At 39.6% G+C, this 25,220-nt stretch overlaps 1 protein-coding gene across 1 annotated transcript in view; it reads left to right on the forward strand.

Annotated features, from left to right (window-relative positions):
• Positions 1 to 25,220, forward strand: part of Pla2g4a (phospholipase A2 group IVA) — a 140,717-nt gene that overhangs the window by 24,693 nt on the left and 90,804 nt on the right. Inside the window, exons 2-3 of the mRNA XM_059280570.1 lie at positions 4,588 to 4,687; positions 20,961 to 21,042. Of these exons, the coding sequence (XP_059136553.1) occupies positions 4,655 to 4,687; positions 20,961 to 21,042 (115 nt within the window). The 5' untranslated portion in view covers positions 4,588 to 4,654. The remainder of the gene's footprint in view (positions 1 to 4,587; positions 4,688 to 20,960; positions 21,043 to 25,220) is intronic.

Below are 25,220 nucleotides of genomic sequence, written 5' to 3' on the forward strand. Positions count from 1 at the left end.
ACTTCTGTTAATCTTACTCTTACTCCATGGCTGGCTGTGTAGCTGGGTGGTTGGCCCCTGGAGTCCTCCTCCTTCTCTGGCTCCTAGATCTTAGATCTCTCCTAAGTTTTCTCCTTCTGTATATTCTCTCTGCTTGCCAGACCCACCTCTCCTTTCTCCTGCCTTGCTATTGGCCAGTTCTTTATTAGACCAACAAGTGTTTTACACAGACACAGTAACACAGCTTCACAGAGTTAAAGAAATGCAACATAAATAAAAGTAACACACCTTAAAATAATATTCTACTACAGTTTATAGCTGAGTGATGATTACTTTTCTCCTCTGGTAATGTACATAGTGTTTTCCAGTACCCTTAATGCTACTCAGGAGGTGTGAAGCCTCTAGTTAGGAACTAGTTCATTTCTCCATATTTCACAATGTCTTATATATAAGGAGATATTCCTCTTCTTTATGTAAGCACACTTTGAACATACAGAAATATCAATGCAGAAATATCAGTTATAATGGCAGGTCAACTATGTTGATCATGTTTTATTTTATTTTATTTGTTTGGGTCTTACTTTAAATTTTAACTATGTGTATGTGTTTTTGTTTGAATGGAAGTATGTGCACATTTAAGTACTCCTTGAAAAGTCCAGAAGACAGTGTTGGATCCCCTTGAGCCATATTTACAGGTGATTATGAGACACACTATGTGCTGCTGGGAATTGCAAGAACAGAGGACCAGAGACCTTTTAACTACTAAACCATCTTAAAAGTCCCTGTCGGCTTTGATTTAATTTTACTTTTTTTTTTTTTTTTTAAATTTGGCTAAGTTGCCCAGACTGTCCTGAAATTCACTGTGTGGCACAGGTTGACCTTGAATTGCAGATTGTACTGCCTCAGCATTTTGGGTGCTATTATTACAAGTATACATTACTATACCTGGGTGCTACTATTGGCCACTTTAAATAAGATAAAATAGCAATAGCTTTCAAAATTCTAGTAATTCTAAATTCTAAACAGGATTCTATCAACTAATAAATTTGTAACACAAGAAATGCACAGCTATCACATAAATACAAGAGTCACAAATTATCCCAAAGTGTATAATTTTGCCTGTGTCTTTTAGTGCTGTAATTTGTTCAATTTAAAATGCTGGGTCAAGAATACATAGAGGCCGGGCGGTGGTGGCGCACGCCTTTAATCCCAGCACTCGGGAGGCAGAGCCAGGCGGATCTCTATGAGTTCGAGGCCAGCCTGGGCTACCAAGTGAGTTCCAGGAAAGGCGCAAAGCTACACAGAGAAACCCTGTCTCGAAAATCCAAAAAAAAAAAAAAAAGAATACATAGAGGCAAGGCAGAGGCAGAGCATAGCACAGCAAAGAAATAATCCTGATGGTGTGTTTGCAATATGTAGATTATTAAGAAAAATCTTAAGAGGAAACAGAGAAGCATGAATCAACATTGACTAGCAGAGTGAGATAGAGGTGCAGTTTACATGCCGCTTATCCCCTTTAATGCTTAGGTCGGCTGTGAGTACCACTGTCTTAGTTTCCTTTATTATTGCTATGATAAAGACTGTCGGCAAAAGCAACCAGAGGAGAAAACAGTTTCTTTGACTTCCAAGTCCATGTTACAGCTCATCAGCTAGGGAAGCCTGGGCAGGAATTCAAGGCAGGAACCCAGAGGGAGGAGCTGAGGCAGAAGCCTAACATTCTGACATTAGCTGTCTTAGTTAGGATTTCCATTGCTGTGAAGGGACATCATGACAGTGGCAACTCTTATAAAGGGCAACATTTAATTGGGGCTGGCTTACAGTTCAGAGGTACAGTATATTATCAACATGGCAGGACATGACAGCGTGCAGGCAGACATGGTGTTAGAAAAGGAGCTGAGATGCCTACATCTAGATCAGCAGGCTACAGGAAGTGGTCTGAGACACTGGGTGTAGCTTACTTAAGCAAAGGAAACCTCAAAGTCCAACCCCACAGTGACACACTTTCTCCAACAAGGCTACACGTACTCTAACAAGACCACACCTCCTAATAGTACCATTCCCTTTGGGGGCCATTTTCTTTTAAACCACCACATTAGCAATTACATTTATCTTCTTTTTAAAAATTTAAATACAGGGTTTCATAGCCCAGGATGACTCCAAACTCCATATAGCAGATGATCTGGAATTCTTGATTTTACCATATCTACCTCCCAATTGTTGGGATTATAGGCATGTTCTACTATGTCTGGCCTTTGGAAACTAAATGTCAAAATAATTTTTGGTAGAGCCAAATACTCAAACTGTAACACAGAGGTACTTGATGATAGGATCATTTATGATCAAATTTTTCTTTTTGTGGGGAGAGAAAGTTGAGACAAAATCTCATGAAGCCTAGATTGGACTTGAACGCCTGATGCTCTTGCCTCTACCTCTGAGTGTTAGGAATGTGTGTTCTGACATGCCTAGCAAACTTTTAAGTTTAAAGTAGGGCAATGTAAAATAAAATGAACACACACACCCACAAAATCCCACAACAATTTTATATTGGGTTATTGAAAGAAAATCGAAATGATAGCTTGGCTTCACTTTGACTAAAGTTGATTTAAAACACTGTATCCATCTTCAGCCTGATAGACATGTATGATTAGCAGGGCCTGTGATATGGTTTGGTAGGATAATGTCCTTAACTCCAAGCCTGGCAACATGAATTAGGTCCCTGGAACCCACATTCCTATGAGTCACCCTCTGATCTCCACATGCATGCTATGGTACATTTACACACACACACACACACACACACACACACACACACACACACACACACACGGGTACAGTCTCTCACATGCACAAATAAATAAATGTAAAAACTGCATGACTAAAAAAATAAATATAGTTATGCTTAAGTTGGGCATGGTGCTACACTGTTTTAATCCCAGCCCTAGGGAGGTGGAGATAGAAGAACCAAGAATTCACATTCATGCCCAACTATATATTGAGTTCAGATCTTATGAGCCCCTTTCCATCCATGATGAAATATTAATGAGCTTGGTATTGGCAAGCAGCCACTGCTGCTGTGAGTGTCTAAGTTTAAGAGCTCTGTCATGTTCAGGACAGTGTTTCACATATTGTTTCCCAACCTTCACTCTTATATTCTTTCTGTTACCTTTTCCACAATGTTCCTTGAGCCTTAGCGTCAAGGGATGCTATAGATGACCCATTTAGGGCTAAGAATTTAACAGTCAGCTCTTCTCAACTCTTTGACCAATTAAGAATGCTGCCTGCTACAAAAAGAAGCTTGTCGGCCACAGCTTGAGATCAGTACTAATATGTAGTTTTATTTAGAAGTTGGTTTTATCTGCCTGTTTAGCAAAACAGCAGGAGTAGGCACCCTCCTAGGACCTACGACTTCCCCCACCATGGAGTTTTGGCCAGCTGGACAGTACCAGGTCGAAATTCCCTCCTGTGGAGCAGGTCTTGAACCAATCAGAAGAAAGCAGTTGGGTACCCTTATAGCAGTCATGCCGCTATTAAACCAAGGGACACATCTTGCTTGCAGGATGTCATAGCTGTGTAAGAGCATTGATGACTTTTTTCTTCAGCAGACTGCATATCTCCTTTATTGAATAATTTTTATCTTAATTTAATATGAATGAATTATGAAAAAAATACAGAGAGTACTTTTTTTCTATTAAAATATTTTCATGGTGTCACATGCCTTTAATCCCAGCATTTGGGAGGTGGATCTTTGAATTCGAGACCAGCCTGATCTACAGAGCAAATTTCAGGACAGCCAGGGCTACATAGAGAAACCATACTTCAAATAAAATAAAATAAAATATTTTCACTTAACTGTTTTCACATAAACTGGGGGCTTAGAAGTGAAAAAAATTCAAATTCCATTACCAAAGTTCACGTTCAACATGAATGCATTTTTAAAATTGCAAGTCAACACCTAAAGTGAAAAAGCTGTTGTTTTCCTGCTGTGAATTTATGTAATTCTGGCCAACTGAAAAAGTAAAGAACATGTACTATTTAATTATATACGACATGATATTTTTTGAAAGAACTTTATTCTTTTCAGTTATGCATATATGTGTGTGAGTGTGTGTTTGTGATAGTGAGTGTAGACAGCTGTGAAGGTCAGAAGAGGGCATCATATGTCTTCTAGTTGGAGCTACAACTGGTGCTTGTGAGATGCCTCATGTGGGTCCTGGGAAGTGGACTCAAGTCCTCTGCCAAGAGCATTACAGTGCTGTTAAGTGCTCAGTCATCTTTCCAGTCCCCCCCCCCCAAATAATTTTAATTTTCTGAAATTCAATAAATGGCTCATCATATACTTAACAAACAGAAACAAACAAAAACAGCAGCAACAATAAAACTTTTGAAAAAAATTGAACAAATAAATATGGAAGTTAAACAGTAGTATCAAAATATGCTTAGCATTCTCCTACAAGGTGTGTGTGTATTTTTAGTCACATATACAGAGAGCTCAGTCCCCCTGATCTACTCTAGTATACTTTCATTTCCAATTGTATCTAGTCACCATCATTTAAATCTTGGGACTGAGTCCAGAATGAAACTTAACGATGATGATTGTTTGTTTTACAGGCTTTAAAGAAACTAGAGTACCAAAGAAGACCTAGGAGGTGTGAGAATCTCTGCAGCTGGGGCCAAAATGTCATTCATAGATCCTTATCAGCACATTATAGTAAGTGGTGTATTCTTTCTGGGAGGGAAGCTGATGTGTTCTGTGTGTTTGTGTGTGTGTGTGTGTGTGTGTGTGTGTGTGTGTGTGTGTATGTGTTTATGTTCTGTATGTGTCTGTGCACACATATGTGTTTATATTGCTGAAACTTTAAACTGTTCTTTGAATTCGTGTTATATGCATGAACACAATGTTCTACACTAGGCTATGGTGCATTATAAAACAAACTCATGTCTTTTGGTTGCTGTAAATCTTCAGAAAAAAAAATGGATTTAGGAAAAAAGATAACCAAAATATCTGTAACAACACCAAAATTCATGGAACAAAAAAATGTATTCGCATTTCACATTTATCAATGAGCAGAGTTGCATGTGACTTTGTAGACAAAGGATAAATGAATTTCTGAGTTTAGGACTGTATGTGGGAATGCATCTCCAAGGCAAACAATTCTATAAACTTTCACTTAGCTAGAAATGCTAAACAAATCCTTCTATGGCTGGCCAATCTTTAGTGAAGAGTTGACTAATTCAAATTTTATTCACTGTGATTTTCTGTATTTCACTGAGAACATACAGTCTCTCTTTTGATTAAAAAACAAACTAAACCAAAATAACAACAAAAAACAAAAAACAAAACAAATAAACAAAAAACAAAGATTTCCTGGCTGAAATCAGCACATGGAATTCAGTAAGGTTTCAATGGGCAGGAGACAGACTTTGTGAGTATTGATGAATAACCTATAGCTTATTTTTACTTATTGAAGTACTGTTGTCTTGTTCAGTCTTCCCTAGTTAGCCTTTCTTTCCCTGACTGGATTAGAAATTAATATATTATAGCTCTTGTAATGGTTTCTTCCTTTTTATTCCCCCAGTACTGCATTTGTCCCTTCCTTCACAGTAACACTTCTCAACAGTGTATGTCTTGTGCTAAACTCAACGGACCTCTGGCTGTTTCCCTCCCCAGCTCTGCTGGCTGTTCTCTCCTTAAAATTCTCCTGAGATTTCTTTCTTTTTCATTTGTTTTCTTTCCTTTGGTTACTTCTTAATTTTCTTTTATAATTCTCTCCCTCTTCCCACCCTTTCCTCTCATTTTCCCTCCTCCTAGAGATACATTGCTAAGCTACGCTTGATACAGCTTTACATATGTATCGCACCCAGGAACCATCATCCAAATAAAAATATCCATTATTAGTAAACCCAAAGATTGGTTTATGACTCTTATACTCCATAAATCTCTTCAAAGAAACTAGTATGTCTAATGTCATAGGTACATTTTGCTTCCTTTGCTACATTTCTCTAAACATCTGGATTCAGTATTATGTTTCAGAAATTCATTCATGTTGTTGTGACTAGAATTCCACATGTATATATTGTCATGTATTATTTTATTAATTGAGTAGATTGCAAACTATGCATTCTACTGATAACCACCATATCCATTTGGTATGGCAGTAGGGATTTGCCCTAATTTAGACAGCTATAGATGTGGCACTTGATTTATTTTTTTTTAATTTGTATTGGTCTATTAGTCTGTGTTTGTCCTATTACCAAACTACTCTAGTTGCAAAGATTTGAAATGCATATCTATGGTCTCATAAAGCTCTCTATTTCTTCTCCAAGATGAAAGATGATTGTTATTTTTACTCTTGAATAGTCACGTAAATTTTGGAATCAGTTTGTCAACTCAAGTGAACATGGGCATACACACACACACACACACACACACACACACACACACACACACAAACCTTCCCTTCACTCTGTAATGACTTTACAGATCAATATTAATTAAGATAGAGTTGATATGACAATACTGAGGTTATTAATCTATTAACAACCAACAAACCTAACAGAAAACAAAATTTATTCAGATCATTTTTAAAGTACTCAGTAATGTGTTGTAGTTTTCTGTAAGAATCACATATATATATATTAAAAATGTATATACAAGATTCTTATATATACATACATGTGCACATATATATACTACTGGTGTATTTATGTATATACAAATTCTTATTATGTACACACACATATATATTTCTTGATATTTTAGTGTTATTGTAAAGATATTTGTAAATTTTATTTTTTAATTAGTTTTTGTAGTGGTTCATATGAGAATGACCCTTATAAGCTCAAATGTTTGAATGCTTGGTCCTTAGTTAGTGGAACTGTTTAGGAAGGATCTGGAGGTGTGGCATTGTTGGAGGAGGTGTGTCACTGGGGGGTGGAGGTGGAGGTTTCAAAAGCTCAAACCAGGCCCAGAGTCTTTCTCTCTGCCTGCTGCCTGTGGATCAGGTTGTAAATTCTCAGCACATGCGTGCCTACCACCATGCTTCCTGACTTGAGGATAATGAACTAATTCTCTGAAACTGTAAGCAAACCCCAGAGGGGTTATATAAGAGTTGCCTTGGTCATAGTGTCTCTTCAGAGCAATAGAACAATAACAAAAGCAGTTTTTGTCTTCATATGAAAACAAAATTGATTATTGTTCATCCAGAGACCTCACTGAATTTCTATTAATCCTTTGGACAATCTTTTAGATTTCTAGCTTAACCATTTCTGTGATTGGTAAATACTGCTAGTTTGCCTTCTTGTATTTTGATCACTGAGTATTAAATATTCTATTGTTTGAAAACCATATACCTTAGCCCCTAAGTTTTGAGATGTCATATTTGAATGTAATATTTTTAATTTTCACTGTGATTCATGCTTTGATACATAGGGCATGTAGATATGTCCTTCTTAATTTTCAAACATTTGATAATTCTTTAGCTATTTTTGTACATCAAGTGTTTAGAATATATAAGATTTTTCTTTTTTGAGACAGAGTTTCTCTGTGTAGCCCTGGCTGTCCTAGAACTTGCTCTGTAGACCAGAGATCTGTCTGTCTCTGCCTCTCGATACTCCATAAGATTTTTAAACAAGTTTATATGTGATTATTAGCTAGCATATTATCTATTTTGATAAATAATACACATGTAAAATATGTTTTATATCCAAATTTTGCTTTATGAAATTTTGAGTTGTGTTTTTTGGCACATATAACTTTGAATTTATATATAATATATTGTGTATATAAATATAATATAAAATATATATTCTGATTGATTTGGTATTATATTATTAGTAAGTCCTTTTTATCTATGATAATAATTTTGTTTTAAATTTTACTTCATCTTTTATTAATATAACTCTTGTTTCTTTGTTTAACATAGTCTGTATTTTTTCTTATATTTAAAGCATTTATCTTTTAAAAAGCAAATAATCAAGGTTTTTGTGCAAAAATGCTTGTAGAGAAATCTTTATTTTCTGAAACAACATTTTATTTTTCTTCATGGTTCTGTATATTAAAACAACGCTAGGTTTTTTTTTTGGTGGGGAGTTACTTTCTACACAAGTAAGCTGCTTTTAAACCTTAAAAACAAGGAATTTATTATTTTTAATGATGTGTATGTAAACTTCAATGCAGGTGCCCATAGGGGTAAGAGGAGTCAGAACTCCCATGAGCTGGCATTACAGGCGGTTGCGAGCTGCCAACGTGGTCCTAGGGATTGAACTCTGGTCATCTGCAAGAGCATTGCACACTCTTAACTACCGAGCCATTGTTCCAGCCCACAAAGTGTCTTATATCTTAAGTACGGGTTAGTTTTTATTTCTCACTCCATCACCCTCAGAGAGATAGGTGTTTTTGTATAACTCTCAGATAATGGAATCACACTGGTCGTTCTCAAACTTCCTCATAGAGTCTGGCCTCTGGAACAGACAAGGAAGAAGAAGGGCAAGCAAAGCTCTGTGTCCTTACACTCGCCACTAGATACAGCTTGCAGCTCGAGTGTTTGCACGTCTGACTCCTTCTACCTGTAAACACACACATTGCCATTCTCTGGATACTGCAGTATAGGAATCCCTGTCAACAGCACTGGGGACGCAAAGGCAAACCTAGCACATGTTAGCTTCTCCCCTCTCTCTTTCTAAATAGACCCCTCCTGCTTTCCTATGTGTATTTTATTAAATTCTGATTCCACACATGAGACTAAAAATACAATATTTGTCTTTGTGAATTGTAGAGATCTTTCATTTTCTTTTTCTTATTTATTTGTTTATTTATTTATTTATTTATTTATTTATTTATTTATTTATGTGTATGAGATGAGGTCTTGCTAATTAATGTAGCCTTGGCAGGCCTGGAATCTACTATATAGACTAGGCTGGCTTTGAACTCACAGAGATTTGCTTGCCTCTTCCTCTGGAGTGCAGGCCTTTAAATGCATGTGCATAGCTCTTTTAAGTGAAGAACTATGAATTCACAGTTTTCTCCACTTTCTTGGTGCTGTATGTATATCATGACAACTCTGAGTGCATGTGTGTAGATGGAAACATGCCTCCTTCGGGTTTTCACAGGAAATTATTTTTCTATTAATTAATTTGGGGTCAGGGTCTTGCTATGTAACTGAGGCTGTCTCAAAGCTCACTGTGTGTCTGAAGCTAACCTTGAAAAGACACTCATCCTTTTGTCTCTGTGCTGAGATTATAGGGGTGTTCCACAATACTAGAAAGATCTTTTAAAAGTATATCACTGAACTCTTTCAATATAGAGCATCAGTAGCTTAAAATGGAAGATGGAATGAAGCCAGATATCCTGTAATGAGCAGTTGGTGCCAAACAAGCCAAAAGTCTGGTTGCCCTAGGACCCAGGATAATGCTTTTAAAACTACACCTCTGTGTTGGAGAATACTGTGGGCTGATGGAGTGTTTGCAGCCACCAAGCACTCTTGCTTTTAGTGGTACTGGCTTATAAGATGGCAGTAGAGCAGAGAGAGATAAATGTGCAATAGAACTACCTTCCCATTAGCCTAGGGTTATTTTAAGGTGCTTTTCAATATTTAAGATATTCATGCCTTTAGAATTTCTTTTAGCCTTTTTTTATTGTTTTGTTACAATAGAAGCATTAACTTCATAAGGAGAGATCAAGAATAAAGCATTTATGAAACTCTGTAAAGCTGTGTTACTTTGCCTGTGTAAAACACCCAATTGGTCTAATAAAGAGCTGAAAGCCTGCCAATAGCTAGGCAGGAGAGAGAAATAGGTGGGGCTGGCAGGCAGAGAAGAAAAAAGAGAAACAGCAAGGATCAAGAAAAGGAGGGGAGGATACCAGAAGCCAGCCAGCCACCCAGCCAGCCACCCAGCCACAGAGTAAGAAGGGAAGAAAGAATATAGAATAAAGAAAGGTAAAAAGCCCAGAGGCAAAACGTTAAAGAGAAGCGGGATAATTTAAGTTAGAAAAGCTGCTAAGGCTGGGCATTCATAAGTGAGACTAAGTCTCCTTGGATTTATTTGGGAGCGGGGTGGCAGGCTCCTGAAGAGTCGAAACCAAAACAAAACCAAAAACCAACAAAACCAACTACAGGGGACTGTTATGAATTCAAGGCTAGCTTGGACTACATACTGAGATCCAGGACAGTCTGGGCCACAGTATGAGTCTCTGTGTCAAAAAACAAAACCAAACCAATTTTATGAAAGTTTCCATCTTTTTACTCAGAAAATTAATCATACCCTTGTAGTTTTTTCTACCACATATTAGCAACAGGCAGCCACTGCCCACATCCATAGAAATGAAGGCTAGCCTTTCATTAGAGACAGTCAACCACACAGATGTACTAGCATGACCTATTATGAGGAAAGGACCTTTAAAAATGATGCTGCAGGATGTCTGGAATGTGGACAGGTATTTTTCCAGATCGTTACAGTAATAGGAAAACAAAAACCCTACCAGTACTGAGTATGAAATCCAAGATTTAGTATTCTGTTGGTAGTGTTGGTATTCCCAGTTACGTGCTCAGGAGCACTGGGCTCTGCCTCATCTGGAATGCAGGGTATAAATAGTATCCTTCGTGGTGTCTGCCTCACAAGGTTCTCATAAATAATACATTACTGTGTGCACCACGTGATTTCTTTTAAATTTTTTTTTAAAAAAAACCAGCAGGAAATATATTTCTGGGACTCCAGGATGCTGCTACTGGCAAATAGATATGAAAGTGACTAAATTGTACTTACCAAAGCATGGAGCTGTACCCAAATATTATGATAATTATGGCAAATAGTTTAATTTTGAACACAAATACAATCTAGAAAAGTCTGGAATAGGAAGACTAGTGTATTGGGCTTCTTCAGCATGGCTTCATAGGAATTATTGACTAACTAACTACAATACTGAGGATCAGTCCACATGGTTGCAAAGCCTGAGAAGCCATATCACTTGCTTTCTCAAGATGGAGACACAGTAGATGTGGAGGTATAATAATTCAGTGCTATTATAAAGGCCCGTCTTAATTTCATTTCCTGTTGCTGTGATAAACTACTGTAACAAAAGCAAGTTAAAGGAGAAAAGGCTTGTTTGGGTCATAATTCTGGGTTAACAGTCCATGATGGTGGGAAATAAACATGGAGGAAACTGAAGCAGCTAGACCCATCCACAGTCAAGAACAGAGAGAATAAATAAATACATGCATGTTTGTGCTCGTTGAATTTTTTCCACTTGTACACAGTTCAGGATCCTGTGCCTAGGAGTAGTATAAGGAAGTGGTACCACCCACAGTAGGCAGGTCTTCCCATTCAATTAACATAATCCCCACAGACACATCCACAGGTTAACCTGATCTAGACAGTCCCTCACTGAGACTCTCCTACCAATGATTCTAGTGTGTCAGGTTGACAATTAAGGTTAGTCATCACAAGGCTTGAGAATGAGGGGGAGCTGTTGGTGTTAATCCCAGCCTAAGAAGTCATCTTATATGAGGTGATGAGACTTCTCAGCTCAAGTAGTACGACTAGAAAAAGAAGGCAGCTTCTATGTTGTGTTCAAGTTCCATCAATGGACTGGGTGATGGATGCCCTTCCACAGTGATGAGGGTGGTCTACTTTATGGAGTCCACCAATTCAAGTTAGAAATCATGTTAAATTGACTGCCACACGGTCCATTCAAGTTGATGATTCTCCCCGCGTGCCCATGTCTGCTCACAAGCCTCTTTTTAGCAGCAAAGTGCAGAAATTACAACTACTATTCATATTTCGGCTTTTATACCGTAGAACATACTTCAGAAGTCCATAGACTACAAAGAGTTAAATTTTTTTTTTAATTTTGTTTTTAACTATGTGAGTGTCTGTGTATGTGCAGGTGAATTCAGGTATCCAAGATGGCCAGAGCTGTCAGATCACCTGGGGCTGGAGTCAAAGATGGTTGTGAGCCACCTGATGTCAGTGCTGGGAACCAAACTCTGGTTCTCTGCAAGAGCAGAATGCCTTCTTAACCATTGAGCTGTCTGTCTAGGCTGAGCCTATAGACTTTAATCTTTTCCTTCTCAGATTTCTTGTTGGTTCTTTGTAAAATCTTTTTTTATGAGTTTTATGAGTTTCATTCCATGTGATTGTATCCCTATGGACCTCCACTTTTTGAGATTTCTTTTTTTTTTTTTTTTTTTTTTTTTTCGAGACAGGGTTTCTCTGTGTAGCTTTGCGCCTTTCCTGGGGCTCACTTGGTAGCCCAGGCTGGCCTCGAACTCACAGAGATCCGCCTGCCTCTGCCTCCCGAGTGCTGGGATTAAAGGCGTGCGCCACCACCGCCCGGCGAGATTTCTTTTTAAAGGAGTCATATAGTGTGGCTATTAAATGGATGGGCCCATCTTTGGTTCTCTGTCTGGGTGTCATACCTCTTCATGCCACTAATCACTTCAAAATTTGTGCTGATCATCCTGAAGGAGTCGAAGTGTAGCGTTATTCCTTGAGGACAGAACTTGGTCTGACTCTGTCAGAGCTGTTGTGTGACAGTTCCCTCCTAAATTGAAACATTCCAACCTTCAGGGATGCTCCTTAAACAGGGAAGGTAAACAACTCAAAATAGCTGCAGAAAGTCCCTGAGACTGACCAGATTCCTTAGGCCCCTCCATGCCAAAGTAAGCAATAAAAGCTGCAAAGAAGACTGTGAGACCAGACTAGCTGCCTGGAAGAAGCGGAAACCAGCCCAGTTGCCTGAAAGAGGCCAACTGAGGCACCTAGGCAGGACACTGACCAGATTCACTATGCCCCTCCCTGCCAGGGTAAGCGATAAAAGCTGCAAAGGCTCTCAGATAAGCCAACCTGCCAAGAAGACTCTGAAACCCCCTGAGCTGCCTGGAAGGCGGTTTACGACTAGAGTCACTTGGAAAGGCCGTTCTCCACAACCTGTTTGAGCTGCCTGCAGTGTGCTCCGGGGTCCCAGCTTTTGTTAGCTGTCACCCTTGCTGGGGTGAGCTTTGGTGATGTGGCAGTCTTTGAGTCATTTCTGCCTCTGTAACTAACCCCTCACTCTTATTCCTGTAAGTAACCCCAGTAAAACTCATTGATTCACCAAGTTGATCTGTGGCGGTATCTGTACTTAGGTCGGTCATAGTCTCCCTGTCTAGGGTGAGTAAACATGTGTGTTGCGTCTTCCCGGGAAAAGTTTGGTCACACAACAGATGCCTAGAGAAACTGACAGTCTGGGACACACTTAGTCCCCTGTCCAGGGTGCTTGCTTTCTGGATGACCGGGATCATGTTAAAATGGGCTGCTAGTACCCAGGAAGACTTTATATGTTATCCCTATGGCACAAATTGTGTAGTTTCTTTCTATTTTGTGTTTTGTTTTGTGAAACAGCCTCCTGTAGCCTGGGCTGGCTTCAGATTTACTGTGTAGCTGTGACAAATGTTGAATTCACAATCTTTCTGTTCCTGTCTTTCAAGTGCTGGATTTTTTTTTTAAACTGAGTTTTTCTCCTTCAATTATCACATTCATTGTTCATATTAGTCTATTGGGCATGGTATTTCCAAACATCCAGACAGCATGCCTTGCTCATATCTGTTGACTCCTCTTCTACCATCCGCCTCACAGGCCCTTCCTGGTCCCCAGTTATCCGTTGTAGTTTTAGTGTCACCATGTACACCATGTACGGGAGAATGTGTGCTACCTTTGGAGGGAGACCGTGCTGACCCTTCGTGTACAGAGAAGGAAAGGATAGAGCAGTCCCTGCACTAGTTACTTGTCACAGTGAAACCGCACATCAGGAAGTGAAACTGAAAATAACCAAGAAAGGTGAGGGTAATATCAGGGCGGAGGTACGATCCTTTTTTTTTTTTTTTTTTTTTTTTTTAACAGCTCTGAAATCATTTGGAGTCGCTAGTTGCCAATCAAAGATCACTATCTCTCTGCTCAGTCATGAGATTCTGTCCACCCTCACTGTGCCAGAAATCTTTGTTATTCTTAATGTACTAGCACCCTTCAGTTTAGGTTTTGGTTAAAGTTAAAAAGTGGCGTCTAGGTAGAGAAAAGCACTATTTACCTATAGAATCTACCTTCTTTTCCATCTGATTAGTTTTAGGATAGTTGCTTTAGATCTTTTAATAGTAGACATTTAACTTTATCCAAACCATCACACTGGCTTGATCTAAGTTGGTTGTCTTTTTCATTGTTAATCGTCTTAGTTACCAGTGTCAACATAATTGTACAGAATCAACTCTTTTTTTTTTTCTATTGTTTGGTAAATTTTAATTCACTATGGTAAAGATTAAGGATGAGGACAGATACTCAAAGTAAGGTAATTCTAGACCTGCAGGCAAGGCTTAATCTCGGTGACTAAGTCAGAAGATGGAGCTTTGATTTGACATCTCAATAGAACCGCAGCATCTTTTTCTGCCAGCTGCTGCCTAGCACTGTCCTGAGTCACTGGTTTCTCTTGGAGAACGTTACCTGTGGAGTCAGTGTCATTTCCTTTGGCGGCATCCCCAAGCCATAAGCAGCTGTCTATCATCCGAGTCAGAATTCAGCCCAGACGAAGCGTGGGGCTGGAGAGATGGTTCAGTGGGTAAGAGCACTTGCTGCTCTTCCAGAGGACCTGAGTTTGGTTCCCAGAATTCAGGCAGGGCAGCTCACAACCACCCATAACTCCAGTTTCAGCGGATCTAATGCCCTCTTATGGCATCTCTGAGTACCCCCATACACATGGTATGTACTCACACATACACAAAATGTAAAATAAATAATTTAAGATACTAAAGCCTAACATAATTTATAGCAATACATATATACATAGATATTTATCTATACACATATATACTTACTACACACACACACGCACACACACACACACACACACACACACACACACACACTTTTTTTTTTTGAGACAGGGTTTCTTTGTGTAGCTTTGGAACCTGTCCTGGAACTAGCTCTGTAAACCAGGCTGGCCTCGAACTCAGAGAGATCCATCTGCCTCTGCCTCCCGAGTACTGGCATTAGAGGCATGTGCCACCACCGCCCAGCACAATGCATATTATTTTTATAAGTTCTACCATTTATAATGATGCCTCATTGTTGTCAACAGTAGGGATCTTGGGAAGACTGAGAATCAGCATCTAATAGAATAGCTAGAATGTAATGCACACTCAACAAGTCCTTGTGATGATAACATATTTTTTCTGTGCTTTAAGAAACATTTGATGTGTGTATACTCACAACTACTTAAAAGTTAAACTGGAGATAGATAAAAGTATTGCTCATAGGTTTCATATTACAGGGAATTTTAGACATTGAATATTCATATGCTATTACATGTTCAAAGGCATAGATAAGCATAGATAATTGGCAGGTAAGCAAGTTTACATGTAAGAATTCAATGTGTGTGATCTTTCTTTGCCTCTTTCTCTCTCTGTCTCTCTTTCTTTCTGACACAGGATCCCACGAAGACTAGCCTATTTAAAGCTCACTTTGTAGCTAGGGCTAGTCTTGAACTCCTTATTTTCCTGTCTCCATCTCTTGTGTGCTAGGGTTCTAGACATACATCTATAACAATTACTTTTGAGGTCTCTTAGATAGAAAAATTTGATGCCCTAAGTTGGACTTTCCAAGGCAAGTTTCATTTTACTTCAAGCCTAGACATATATGTCTTAGTTCATTTTTCATTTCATTGCAGATGTCCAGTTGTTACAGCTCCATTTGAGGAAAGAACAAAATCTCTTATGTTGGTCCACTTTGTTCTTCCATAAGTACTGGACTATCTTGGTTACAGCAGCCCAGGGAATCATGAAGTTGGGTTGATTTAGTTTAGTTCACCTTTAGTATTTTAGTGCCCTTTTAATATTGTTTGTGCTATTCTGGATTTTTTTGCCTATACATAAACAATTTTGAATCAATTATTCTTGAAAAATAACTTTACATGATTCAAGGAATGTGTTGAATCTATAAATTCAGGGTGTTATTTTTGTGTGCACTTCTGTTTTGTTTTGATTTTCAGAGAAAAGGTCTCACTATGTGGCCCAAACTGGCCTTTAATTTGCTGCCTCTGTCCATGAAGTGCTGGAGCTGTGCACACGTACCACCGTGCTTAGAACCTCTAAGACGAATTGCTAAATGGTCTTACTAATAAAAAACATGGAGCCAAATATTGGGGTAAAAACTGATAGATTAGGAAAGCAGAAAGAAGCCAGCCACGTTCTGACTACTTGGAAATCCTCAGCCAAAGAGAGAATTGCTTCCTATATACCCATGCCTATATGCCTTTCTGTCCCTGCCATCTCACTTCCTCTCTCCGCCCAGCTACATCACTTCCTCTTCCTGCCCAGTTCTGTCACTTTCTGTCACTCTGTGCAGATCTCCAGCCCTCCATGGTTAGTGCTGGGATTAAAAATTTATGACTTAAACACACAGGGAGATAAAAGCAAATATCTATGTATACATCTACATATAAAATTTTATATGTAGCCTAAATTACGCATAAGAGAAAAAATATTTTTCCTGTTAAGTCTGGCTTATTGTATGTGACATAATGGCTTCCAGTTCCATCCATTGTCTGGCAAGTGCCATGGCCTGTAATTCTTTTTTAGACCTAGGACTAGATTTGCTAGTATTTTGTTGAGTAGTTTTGCATCTATGGTCATGAGGAACATTAGTCTATAATTTTCTTTTGTTGTAATATTTTTGTCTAGTTTTGAAATTAGAGTAATGCAGGCAGCCAGTAATGAATTAAGAAATATTCCATCTGTCTCTATCCCTTGGAGAAGACTGAACTTAACTGTTGTAATTTTTTCCTTAAACAGTTGGTAGAATTCACAAGTGAACCCATGTGAATTAGATGCTCTGTCTGAGGGAGAATTATCAGTTCTTGACTCAGTTTATTTAGCAAGTGTGCATTTATTGAGAATGTTTGTTATTTGTGGGACTTTTGCTGGATCGTTCAATGAACTGTTCCAGGTTATCTTTTTTTTTCTTTTTAATTTTGGATCAGAGAGATTTTCATAAATTCCTTTCCTTGGCATTTTATTGTCCATGAAATCATAGTATTTTTGCCTTTTGATTTCTGAAATTAAATAAACCATTTCCTTGTTTCTGAAATACCCTGGCTAAAGGTTTCTTGATTTTATGCTGTTATGTTTCATTTATTTATTATTTTTTTTGAGACAGGGTCTTACTATGTAGTCCTAGCTGGCCTAGAACTCACTGTATTGACCAGGTTTGCTTTGAACTCCCAGAAATCTCCCTGCCTCAGTCCCTGAATGTTGAGATTAGAGATGAGCAATACCACAGCTGGCCTGGTCTGTTCAAAGAATGACATTTTGGGGTCACTGCTTTCCCTATATTCATTTTTTATTTTCAGCTTTCCTGATATCTGCTCTTATTTTACTATTTTCTCCTTACTTTGTGTTTTAACTTGTTCTTTTTTTTGTGTTTCCTAAGATAGAGGCTAAGCTTATTCATTTTGGATTTTTCTTCTTCCTTCTGGTCAAAGAATTGGATAATATAAATTTCTCTCTGAGCATTGTTTTCATTGTATTTCACAAATTTCCTAAGTTGTATCCTCATTTCCTTTATTAATTCCAGATATTTGTGACTTTCCTTTCTTGTATTAATTCCTTGACTCACCTATTTGTGGGCTCACAAAGTTGGTTATCTCTCTGTGTTTGGGGGACTATAAATCTTTCTGTTCTTAATTTTTCATTTATTTAATTCCTTGTATTATGAAAACATTATTTTGTTTCTGTATTTTAAATAAGTGTGCTTATTGTTCACTACATGGTTTATTTTGGTGAATGTGCCATGGGAGGTTGAGAAGACTATATGTCCTGATGGTAGATGACATCATCTCTAGATGTTCATTATATCCAGTTAATTGATTGAGCTCTGAGGTAAATGCATGTTTACCACTGTTGTGCTTGCTACATCTATCTATTACTGGTAGAGGGCTGTTACAGTCTCCAGCTGCAATAACAGATCTCTCTATTTCTTCTTATTGTTATATGTTACATTTTGCCTCATGTATTCATGTTGTATTATTTGACACATACATGTTAAGGATTATTGTATCATTTTGAACAATTTTTTTTAATTCCTGATTATTTTTATTGCCTTAATGTTTGGCCTATCTGAAATTAATGTAGCAAACCAGTTTTATTTTGCATAATATCTGCCTGGCATGCCTTTCACCATTTCTTTACATTTAGAGTAGGTTTATTCCATATAGCTAAAGCCGCTTCGTTTTAACATACACTAGAGAAATGACAACCTCTTTAACAAATGTTGCTGGGAAAACAGAATATCCGCACGAGAAAAAGGAAAACAAAATCCATATTTGTCACCCTGCACAAAGAAATAATTAAAAGTGGGTCACAGACCCTAATGTTAAGGCCTGGAACTTTAACTTAGTTAACAGTGCGAAGACACCTCCCATTATAGACATAAGCAATGACGTTCTCAAAAGAACTCCAGCAGCTCAGGAAAGACCCTAGGAACTGGCCTAGTGCAGAAAGTGCTTGCTGTGCAAGCATGTGGATCCGAGTTTGGATCCCAGCATTCACATTAGCCGGGCTCGGCAGAGGCACACATCTGTAACTCTGCTATGTGGTGGTGGGGATGTGATGGAGACTGGTGGAGCCTGAGGGCTCACCAGCCAGCCTTTCTAGCCAAAATGAATAGCTCCAGGTCCACAGAAACCCTGTCTTAAAAAATTAAGGTGGAGACGGGTAGGGGAAAAATACCATATACTGGCCTTTGTCTTCTACCATGTACATGTGTGGGTAAATGCACTCACATACAGATATGCTCGCACGCATACACTGCATGCACACGCATGCACACAATGCACACACACACACACATACACACACACACACAAGAAATAGAAATGGTGACTAAATACTGAAAAATGTGTTCAACATCCTTAGCTATAATAGCAATAGCCACAATCCTGGCGTGCACGTGAACAGAGAGGAGCCCTGATTCACTACTGGAATGTAAGCAGGTATAGCTGATGTGGAAGTCAGTGTGGAGACTCCACGGAATATTGAAACTAGCTCTACCATATGACCCAGCTCTATCATGCCTGGACATATATCTGAAAGACTCTAAATCCTACTACAGAGATATTACACATACACATTTATTGCTGTACTCTTTAGAACAGCTAGGAAATGGAGGCAACCGAGATCTCCACCAGCAAATGAATGGCAAAATAAAATGTGTTGCATATACATAAAAACGTTTTATTTGGGCTTAAAAATGAAATAATGACCATTGCTGGAAAATAGGTGAAACTAAAAATAATTATGTTATAAGAAATGATCCAGACTGATAAAGACAAGCACCACATGTCTCTCATATCTGAAATCTAGGCTTAAGTTTACGTGTGTATGCACACACGTGCGTGCGTGCATGTGTGTGTGTGTATGTGTGTGTGTGTGTGTGTGTGTGTGTATGTGTTGGAGTAGAAGGAAAATTATTGGAGGGGATGAAGAGCTCATGACAGAAGTGGAAAAGAGAGGGTAATAGTATGTATTTGACATGAGAACAGACAGGAGGATGTTGGTATGGAAAGGAAGGGAGCCAGGCTGAGGTTCATGGAGCAGAGAGAGCTGTGGGAGAGGAGAATGAACTAACAGAATCTAATAACCGGTATGTATAAGAATGCCATGATGAAACACATTAGTTTGTGAGTTTAGTTAAATTAATTAAGTGATTTGATCCCTAGCACTGCCTAAAATGAGCTAGTGGAGGTCCATAGGCCTGTAATCATAGCTACTCCAGAGACAGAAGCTGGAGGACCAGGACTCAAGTTCACTATCAGCCTGAGATGGCTGGAGACGCACCTGGGTTACATGAGACCAGTTAATCCACATGAAGTCTGTTCTGTTTATATTTTATGCCCATTGCCTTTAAATTATTACTGCTTCATAGTATTGACTTTATCTCTGCTTTTTAAAAGATTAGTTTTTAAAAGAGATTCATTTGGTTTATATGTTCGAATGACTTGCCTGCATGCCTGTGTGTGCACCAGAGGCGTACATGTTGCCCTCAGAGGTGAAGACACCAGCTCTCCCCCACACCTGGAGTTACAGGCAGTTGAAAGCTGCCATTTCGGCGTTAGTAATTGCAACAGGCACTTTTGACTGCCAAGGCATCCCTCCAGCCCTCAGCTGCTTTTTAAACAGAACTAGCCAAGCAGGTGTATTAAAATGAACTACAGTGGACTCCCATAAGCTTGAAACAAACAAACAAAAAAACACACGAGCTTTAAATACTTTGCTGTTTTTTTTTTTTTTTCAGTTGCTCTTAAAACTATATAAATTCCTACTTCCCTGTTTGTTTTAGTGGGTAAGGTTGTTTGCTATCTGGTTTCCATTTAGGCGAGGTGTGTAATCACCCACCTCCCTGTTAATTTTATTGCGTGCATGCAGACTTTCAGGATATTAGAAACAACGTTGTTGAGCATAGCTTAAAGCAAATGCATTTGAGTCAATATATAACTGCTTTAGGTCCCAAGTATTTTGACAACGGCCTCAGGAATGTCATGTAGAAAAAAAACTTTTGGGCTGATTTTGAGCAGTTGCAAGAGAGGCAAACCAGTCTGAGTGATGTAAGCTTCTTGCTCTGGGTTTACCTCTCTAAGCCACACTTCCTAGTCAGAGTACAAAGCCCAATTGTGCGCCAGATGCCTGGAGTCCTGATTTACATTTCCTCCGCCAAGTAGCAAAGACATTCTCATTCTCACCCTCAAGCTGTAGTGACTAGTGACAGCGTAAGGCAAGAGCTAAACTCCTCAATGATTCTGTGGTGGGAGAGAAGAGAGAGTTGAGAGAGGAACAACCTACCGTCACAAGATGTTTCTGGTATGTGTGGACTAGTTTTCATATTTTTAATCTGTCTCATTGAAACAATGAGATGCCATAGGGGAGGGGATGCTTATTTTTTTACCTTTCTTATCATTTTATTTCTAGGTGGAACACCAGTATTCCCATAAATTCACGGTTGTGGTTCTAAGTGCCACCAAAGTAACCAAGGGGACCTTTGGTGATATGCGTGAGTACTCGGTTTGTTGTGCGGTTGGCGATGGGGATCATGGCTCAGGAGGTGGGGGGCTTACTGTTCAGTTGCTTGATTCCTTGACAAGCCAGGAGTGTCCCCTCCTTCACTGGGTTTATCTGTGAATGATATCAGTTCGAACCGTTCTGCTGCTGTTCGTCATCTGTCAGAATAGCCATTCACTTTGTCTTTGTCCGAGAGCAACTCCAGTCAGACAGCATGACAATCCCGTGACATAGCTCTGTGGAATTCAAAGTTCTATTTCATCCTATGTGGGAAGAGTGCTGAGTCAGGACTTCAAACAGACTGCCTCTGTGAGGTATTGTGCTTATGGGATTAAAAAGTGCAGTGCGCGGGATTCTTCTGCCTCGGAGTGTGTTTATTATGTATGGGATAGCTATAGAAACTGGTGCAGGACAGCAGCCCGAGGATCATGTTGTATTAACTTGTTGGCTGTCTCCTTCTCTGTGCTCAACAAACAGCACTTTTCCTTATTCTCCCGAGAAGTCCAAAGCTCACGGGTGTGGAGTGCAAAGAAACATATAGAAATATGATGCTAGTGGATTTGTAAGTGTTTTAAGTATTGCCATAGTCTGGGAATACGTGGCTGAACCCTCAGAAGTGTTGGAGAAAGATCAAAAGTAAAATTTAGAACGGCAGGATATATGGGCAGCATCCTGCTGCTTGTTAGAGAAACACGTTTTGTTTTTCCCCTGATCTTGTTCTGCTCTCAGCAGAAGACTTCTGACACCAGGTGTGAGGGGATTTTTGCCACCAACCAGTAGGTGATTGATTCGGAAATAGAAATCAGCAGTGTGTCCTCCAACTCAATTCAGTGGGACATGGTCTACCTGAAGCTAATTTTAGATCGCACAGGTTGAGGACTGAGTTTCCAAGACTTCTTTCCTCTCCCCACTCACAAGCAAGTTGCAAGCTGCAGCTTTTTAAAGGCAGGCTTCTAACCAACTTGTTAATGAGTAGACCTCCCTTAACCCTTTTCCAGCATTTAATTCATTTACCCTGATAGTGGCTCACAGAGCTCAAGGAAATACTTACCTTTACCGTTTTATTATGGAGACATCTGTAAGACTCTTAAATGAAGAGATACAGCCAGACATGGTGATGTCGCCTTTAATCCCAGCTCTTGAGAGGCAGAGGCAGGAGGATCTCTGTGAGTTCAAAGCCATTCTGGTCTACATTTTGAGTTCTAGGACATCCAGGTCTATGCAGAGAGAGTATCTCAGAGAGAGAGAGAGACAGATAGACAGACAGAGACAGACACACAGAGAGAAACAGAGAGATACAGAGAGACACAGAGACAGAGAGAGAGACACAGAGATACAGAGACAGACATAGAGAGACAGAGACAGAGAGAGACACACAGAGGAACAGAGACAGAGATATGGAGATACTCCACAGATCCAGGCATATGGAAGAGGGGAGAGGGTGCAGAGTTTCCCTGGCTTCTCTAGGCATCATCCTCTAGGAACTCCTCTAGTTCAGTAGTCTGATGGCTTTTCCGGGCCTGTCCTTTGGGATTTTGTAGAGATGCCACCATATCTTCTGCTGATAGAACTAGAACCCAGAAAGACCTGCCTCCTTAAGAGTTCTTCTTGACCTACCTGGACATCATTGTCCCTCCAGGGTATGAGGCAAGTCTCTTCTGCAATCAGCTGGGTCTTATGAGATAGTGTTGCACTAGACTGCCTGGCCAAAGAATTTCATGATGGCCAAAGGGAAGAGTAGAGTTTCTGTGATCTGCCTCAAGGGTAGAAGACTCAAGTTTCTATGGCTTGTCTTGGAGAAGGGGTCATGGTACAGTAGCCACGGAGGAGAACAGTGTGTGCTTGATCAGAGCACATCTGTAGAGTGACACTGTATGGTGGTGAAGGGGGAGGAATCTCGGGCAGAAGGAATGTTGGGTGGAGACTGGCTAGAATAGGTCCCACATGGCTCGTGAATGGAAACAAAGGTACAGACTAGATGGGCACGCAAGGCTAGGACAGCAAGCTCTAGGAAGACAGGGCCTGGGAGGGAAATTATTGTCTACACGGCATTGAAGTGGCTAGTCACAGGACTGAGTTCTCACTCAAAATGTTCTGACAACAATACATTAGATATTTGAAAATAGTTGACTGGTTTGGAGAAGAATGAGGAAATGGTTTTGTTTTTGTTTTGAAAGAATAGGAAGGACTTGAGCACTTACTTGACATATTGATGGTAAAGCCAAGAGAGAGGGGGACGTTAAATACTAAGAAAGGATGTGAGGTCTGAGCCCCGGCCACCAGTGACTGCGGGAGAACCAGGAGGTTGGTGGATGTTAGGATTAAGGAGAATGAGGCTAGAATCTAATGGCTTTAGTAGAGCTGAGCATAACAATGGCAGTTTCCTTAAAACTAGTCAGAGTCACTGGTGTAGATGTTTGAACATTACGCTTTTGTCTGCCCTGCCTAATGCCCCTTATGAGTGTTGTCCTTTTACACTTCTTTGCCCCTTTGTCATTTTCAGTGAAGAGAGAGCATATAGCCGGTACAAAGGCAGTGCCAACACGTACTGTTTCTGATATTAGTAATCATGCCCTGGAGAGACCGGCAGCTCACTTGCTCTTGGCTGACCCAGAACCCTTCGTCAAAAAGGCCTGGGAGTGGAACAGGTCAACTGGTAGATGAAAAGGCCTTTCTTCCTTCTATTAAACACTGTGCCAGTAACTTGCCAGCCATGCAAACAATCAGCCTGATTTGACTCTTACAAACATAGCTGTTCTCCCTTAGACAAAGCAGCAACAGTCCTCTTGTATCAGTGCTGATTGGATTGTGTAGACAATGGGTGTGGCCATGCTTAGGATGCAGCTCAGACTCACTGTGTGTATGTGTATGTCAGAGTATAGCTGTGTGGACTCTGATAGTCTAGACTACTAATAGTACAGATGCTGACGGTATGGACGCTGATAGTCTCCCCTGGTGTGGTCTGGATTCCGTTGGAAGCTGAGATGACTGTTTATTGTGTTTAGTCAAGGAACTAGACTCGTGAGAATAATGCTGTGTTAATTTCTGTGCCTACAGTGGCTGTGACATAGGTTAGACCATTGGGCTCCAGATGTGCCACTTTTAAAGGTAAAGGGCACATGGGAGGAACAGCCACTGGGTATCAGTGAAAGGTCAGAGTTAAGCCTCCATGATCAAGTGGTTTTTCAGTGTTCCTAAGACCTGGAAGACCCAGACAGCAGAAATCCCTCTATTCCATTTGTTTTAGTTTAGATATACAAGTGTTTTGTCTATGAGTATGTATGTGTCTGTAGAGGTTAGAAGAGGGAACTGGGGTCGCAGATGGTTGTGAGTCACCACGTAGGTGCTGGGAATCCAACTTGCAAAAGTAGCAAGCACTCTGAATTGCTGAGGAACTCTCCAGCCCCACCATATTCCAATTTTATGCTACCTGCCTTTACTTAAAAGGTTAATTTCCATCAAGCTCTGCATGTTGGCAAAGAATGATGGCTAGCATTTTTACTGTATGATATTTTTTGAGGGGTGAGGTGGTGTTGCCAGCTTCTAGTATCAGTTAATGATGCTACGGAAGTAGGAATACACAGGGTGAGGGCACAGATGGACCTTCAACACACAAAACGAAACAACTTCATGGCAAGTTTGCTGGAAAAAGGAAGGCAGTAGACAGGGCCGAGTCTTTTCTTTTGAGAAGCTGTTGGAGGCTGCAGTGAGGAACGATGTAGGATCCTCATCTGAGGTGATGAACTTGAGCGATCCAAATTACCAAGTAAGCCACATTTGATATATTTGCTCGCAGTAACTCTTGGGAAACAGACAAATATGGGAAACTATGAAAGTATTTGAAAAACCATAAAACTATTACAAACTTTTAAGACCCAGAAAGTCAAGATAGCAGAACCCTCCACCCTATTCTGTTTTCTAGGGTCTTTATTTAAAAACAAATTTCCATTAAATTCTCCACGTGGGTAAAGAAGAGGGAGAGAATGAAACTCTGTTGCTTTTGTGTGGTGGTCTTTCTCAAGGCGACCACATATCAGGTAGCTGTTTCTGTATCCTAATATACTTTGTTTTAGATTAAAAAAAAAAAAAGGTAAGTATGAACTTAGTTTTATCTACTGATGAATTATTCCATTCTTTTATTTTTTAAAGACAAGATTTCTCTGTGTAGCC

The sequence above is a fragment of the Peromyscus eremicus genome, chromosome 15 (assembly GCF_949786415.1).
Source record: "Peromyscus eremicus chromosome 15, PerEre_H2_v1, whole genome shotgun sequence".
In the NCBI taxonomy this organism is placed as follows: Eukaryota; Metazoa; Chordata; class Mammalia; order Rodentia; family Cricetidae; genus Peromyscus; species Peromyscus eremicus.